The sequence below is a fragment of the Gavialis gangeticus genome, unplaced genomic scaffold (assembly GCF_001723915.1).
Source record: "Gavialis gangeticus isolate Ggan-Ray unplaced genomic scaffold, GavGan_comp1, whole genome shotgun sequence".
In the NCBI taxonomy this organism is placed as follows: domain Eukaryota; kingdom Metazoa; phylum Chordata; order Crocodylia; family Gavialidae; genus Gavialis; species Gavialis gangeticus.
Window position 1 is genome coordinate 56,254,658 of NW_017729004.1, and position 4,372 is coordinate 56,259,029.

General features: G+C 41.4%; 1 protein-coding gene across 1 annotated transcript in view; it reads right to left on the reverse strand.

Moving 5' to 3' along the window:
* The window catches only part of CALCR (calcitonin receptor), a 189,367-nt gene that overhangs the window by 39,991 nt on the left and 145,004 nt on the right, over positions 1-4,372 (reverse strand). The window contains exon 7 of the mRNA XM_019508430.1: positions 2,929-3,082. Within this exon, the coding sequence (XP_019363975.1) occupies positions 2,929-3,082 (154 nt within the window). The remainder of the gene's footprint in view (positions 1-2,928; positions 3,083-4,372) is intronic.

The following is a 4,372-nucleotide window of genomic DNA, read 5'->3' on the forward strand; positions in this document are numbered from 1 at the left end:
TCAGGGGGCCTGGGGGAGCCGGGAGGGAATAGGGCCTGGCAGAGGTCCCCGCATGGTCCCCTCCACCCTCCTCCTGCCTCCCTTCCCCCGCCTGCTACTTACCAGCTCAGAGTCCAGGTCTAGCTCCCTGCTGCAGTGGGCGGGGCTGCCCAAATCACTGAAGCTCTCCGAATATTTTCCAAATTGATCTGGAGAGCTTTGAACAGATTTGGACATTTTAACTGGTCTCCTGATTTGATTCAGATTTGGAGGTTCAGCCACTGAATCCAGCTGAATCTCCTCTGAATTGAATCAGTGCCTGAAGCTTCGCACAGCCCTACTATTTACCACTGGCCTATAATTCCCCAGATCTTCCTTCTTCCCTTTCTTAAAGGTGGGCACTACATTTGCCTTTTTCCAATCATTTGGGACTTTACCTAGGGTGGCCATCATAGAGGACATTCCAGTTTTCTGCTACTCTGTCCTCTGCCCTCTATTGATACGAAACCAGATGCCTTTATGTCCTCTATTTTTCTCTTCAAGAAAAGGTGTCCAGTTTCATATCAATAGAGGACAGAGGACAACTGGACTGTCCTCTATGATGGCCACCCTAACTTTACCAACCCTCTACGAGTTCTCAGACTGGATAGGCTAATAGCTCTGAAATTACCTCAGCCAATTCCTTTAGTACTCCACATTGTATCCCATCAGGCCCTGCCAATTTAAAAGCATGTAACTTTTCTAAATAATCTTGAACCTGTTCTTCTACTACTGTAGGATGTTTGTTTAGGATCCTTATCTTTGCTGGAAACCCCCTTGTCATCTAGTAGCTGCCCCTGTTTATGAAGGTGGAAGTAAAAAAGGCATTAAATATTTCAGCCTTCTTTGTATAGAGATTGTAAGTAGATTGTAAGTTGATCTCATAAGTAGATTGCCTTCTGCATTCTGTAAGGGACTTATGGTTTCTTTGGTCTTCCTCTTACTTTTGACATACTGTTTTCATGTTACTTCCTAATCCAATAGACCATGGAAAGTTAGTTCAAGATAAAACGGCAGCACTAACTGATGCTAGGTTTTTATGGTATATGCCTTCCACTGAATCTATGCCCTAGAGCTGCTAGCTATAATTATTCCTTTTAATAAGTAATATGGTATGGGGACTACCAGCAGCTATGCACTAGTGATACAACTTGCCTTCTAATCACTGCTCCTCTTTGTGCATGCTCTGTGGCCACACTTTGGTATAACAACCACACATTTATTTGTTTTCAGCACACTACATTGAGAGAGGCACAGTATGGTCTTATATACAAAGACTTTATACTTACATATTCCCAAGTTTTAAAGTGATACAGTTGGAAAGCTCCTATTTCCTTCATGTATCAAGTCTGTAGGGATCTGTGACTAACATTCAGTGTCAGATGACACAATGGTCCTCTAAAGCAGGAGAGTGTAACTTCTTCTATTTTTAAGATGTCGTTAATCTCAGAACTGCTTTTATGAGAAACATAAACCCCTGAACTCAAGCTTTGACAGGCAGAGATTTGTACAGTTTACCTCTAGAATGTGCTCATGTTAAGAAAGTGCCCTGCTACATTTGGCCCCGCTTCCCTTAGGCACTTCTCTTAGGCAGTGCCTGCCCTACTTGTCCACCTACTGTTACACAACTGAGGCCACATCCACAAGCTTCTTTGTGGGGTCACAAACCACATGCATGAAATGTTAAAATGTGCCCCGTGCTGTAAATTTGCAGCATGGGGGCAAAATCTGCTACCAGGATTTTCCAGTAGCAAAAAAAAGTGCTGGGAAAAAAGGTGAATGAACAGAGGCTTGGTTCTTCAGTGAGACACTCTGTCTTCCTGCCAGAGCATCTCTAAGCTCTATTTGTGCCCCGGCTGCTCCAGCATGCTGGAAGGAGCTGGGAAAGGGCATTTGCCCACTGTGGGACAATGTGCCCTGCAACAAAGTGCACATGTAGGGGTGTGCTCTGAGGCAAAAAGTAGCAGCAGAAGTTTGTGCTGCTACTATTTGTGCTACTGCAACACATGCTCCTGCTCATCTGGATGCAGCCTAAAGGGAAAAAGCAATCTAAATGAAGCTACTGTAAGCTGGATACATAATGCATACTTGTTTCAATGTACATCAACTTGCAGTCACTATGAATCTGAAGACAGAGATATTTACGCCTGTTTTCACCCTGGAAAAATGTACATATAACAGCACTATTTTTGGACAGCTGAGTTTTATGCTACAATTTACAAGGATGCCAGGAGTTTTATCTGAAAGGAAAAATGATTCTTAAAGAAATATGTCCATTCCCTAGTTCTTAAACAAGGCCCAGTCTACTACAATTAATTTTACTTCCTGAAATCTCAGATCAGGGATGCCCAGTGAAATGTTATGTCTCACATTCTAAGGGCTGATGAGATTGCCACCAACTTAAGAAGACATGTGGGACTGAAAAAGGGTTCTACGCAGCAGTTACTATCTATAACTGCTGGGAAACTGTTGGGGGTAAGTTCCAAACATTTGCTAAATCTTAAAAGGCAGGAATTGAGTGGCCTGTAAAGGTCCAAACCATTTCCATTCCAAGTCTGAAATGTTTTGTCTGTAAGGTTTGTCTGTCATAAATGAAAGTGTCAGGAAAGGAAACACTGGAGAGAAAATGGTAAATTCTATCCACCACAAGTGAGGTTTTCAATGGACTAACATGTACAACAAACAACCCTGAAATGCATGTGAACAAGAATCAGTGGTCCTGTGCAAATACATGGAATTAATTCTCAAACTTAGGATCTCAAGTGATCAGTCTTAGGCAATGATCCATACCCATGAATACAACTACTTTTGTATGCAAGTGATGGCAGGATTGAGGCAACAGTATATAAAAATAATATATAATAAACACAGGAATGAATTGACCAAGAAGCTGCAAATGAATATACATACCCCAGCCCAAAAGGTAATACCAGTGCAAACGTTGCTCTTCAGCAAACACTGCCACCACAATTAGAGTGTGAAGATATATGCCTTCACAGAGCATCCAGAAGTAATTGCAACCCAGCATGTACTGATGAAAAAATTGCAGCACCTTGCAGCTTACCTGTCAAACAAATTAGATAGTATTAAACTATAGATAATTTACCGCAATACTGTATCTTAGCAAGCAAACAAAATATCAGGTTTTTCCCTTAGTGCTTGATAGAATTCCTTAGTAGCACATATTATTGACAGGGCTGTAAGATATCAATAAATCAGACAAATGGAGTAAATGCACGTCATAATTCATAAAAATCAAGTGCAATGAGCAAAGCTCAAGCAAAAACTATCCAGTAAAACCACACTTCGAAATGTTTTCAGTTTGATGGGGTTTAGAATTAAAATAAACAACTTGTTCTTAAAATCCCAGACAAATGCAGTAAAGAGATAACAACTTAATCATCTAGGTAGTGTACTGTGGTTGTATTCTTTACCTTTATTCAAATTTTTATATTACCTTCAATCGGCTTGTCTGTTTAACTTAATAGCTAATTACTCCCAAAGCTGTACACGTTAAGGGTCCTATTTCGGATACCTACAGTATGCCTATACCACTAACATACTATGCCAAGTGGTGCCAGGCTGAAATATGTCAAATTTCTCTGGATGTGTCTACATGTGCAAATAATCTGGGAGCAGTTTATTCTAAAGTACTCTAGAGCAAACTCTCTTGGGTATGTGTTTACACGTGTAGGGATGCGGAAGCAGATTTGCTGCTCCTAGCAGTAGACTGTTTCTGCTCCCTGCACCCCTTTACTGGACCCCTGCAGCAGCCAGGAAACAATCTCCTGTCCCTGCTGCCCAGCTGCCCAGAAGCACATTTACTTCTGGTCAGCTTTCTACATGTTGCTACTGCACAGTATGTAATCAACAGGAAATATGCTGCTTGCATTTGCAGGTAGCAAATTTACTCACAATTAGAGCAAATGACTGCAGAGTAAGCATCTGCATGTGTAGACAGTGACACGTACTGCACAGTAATTAGCTCTAATCTCAAATAAAGCATCTTGCGTAGACACACCCTCTGTGTGTGCTATCCACAGAGCCAGAAGTAGCATAGCCATCTCACAGTGGTACCGTAGATAAGTAAATTAGCTCTTCACCACTTATTGAGGAGTGTACTACCACTGGAAGCAGTGGGTGTTTTTCCCAGGTGACTTGTAAGAAATCTTGACCAGAGCCTTATCAGTATGTACAGTGCAATTGCTCTATATTTTTATATAGCAAAAAACACAAGAAAAATAGAGACAGTGAAGTAAAAAAGGTCAGGACTTCCTCTGAAAAGGATAGAGGTGTGAGGTTCCACTCATCTTTGTGATCTCTGTACAGAAGCTGAGCCTAATTACAGTCTATT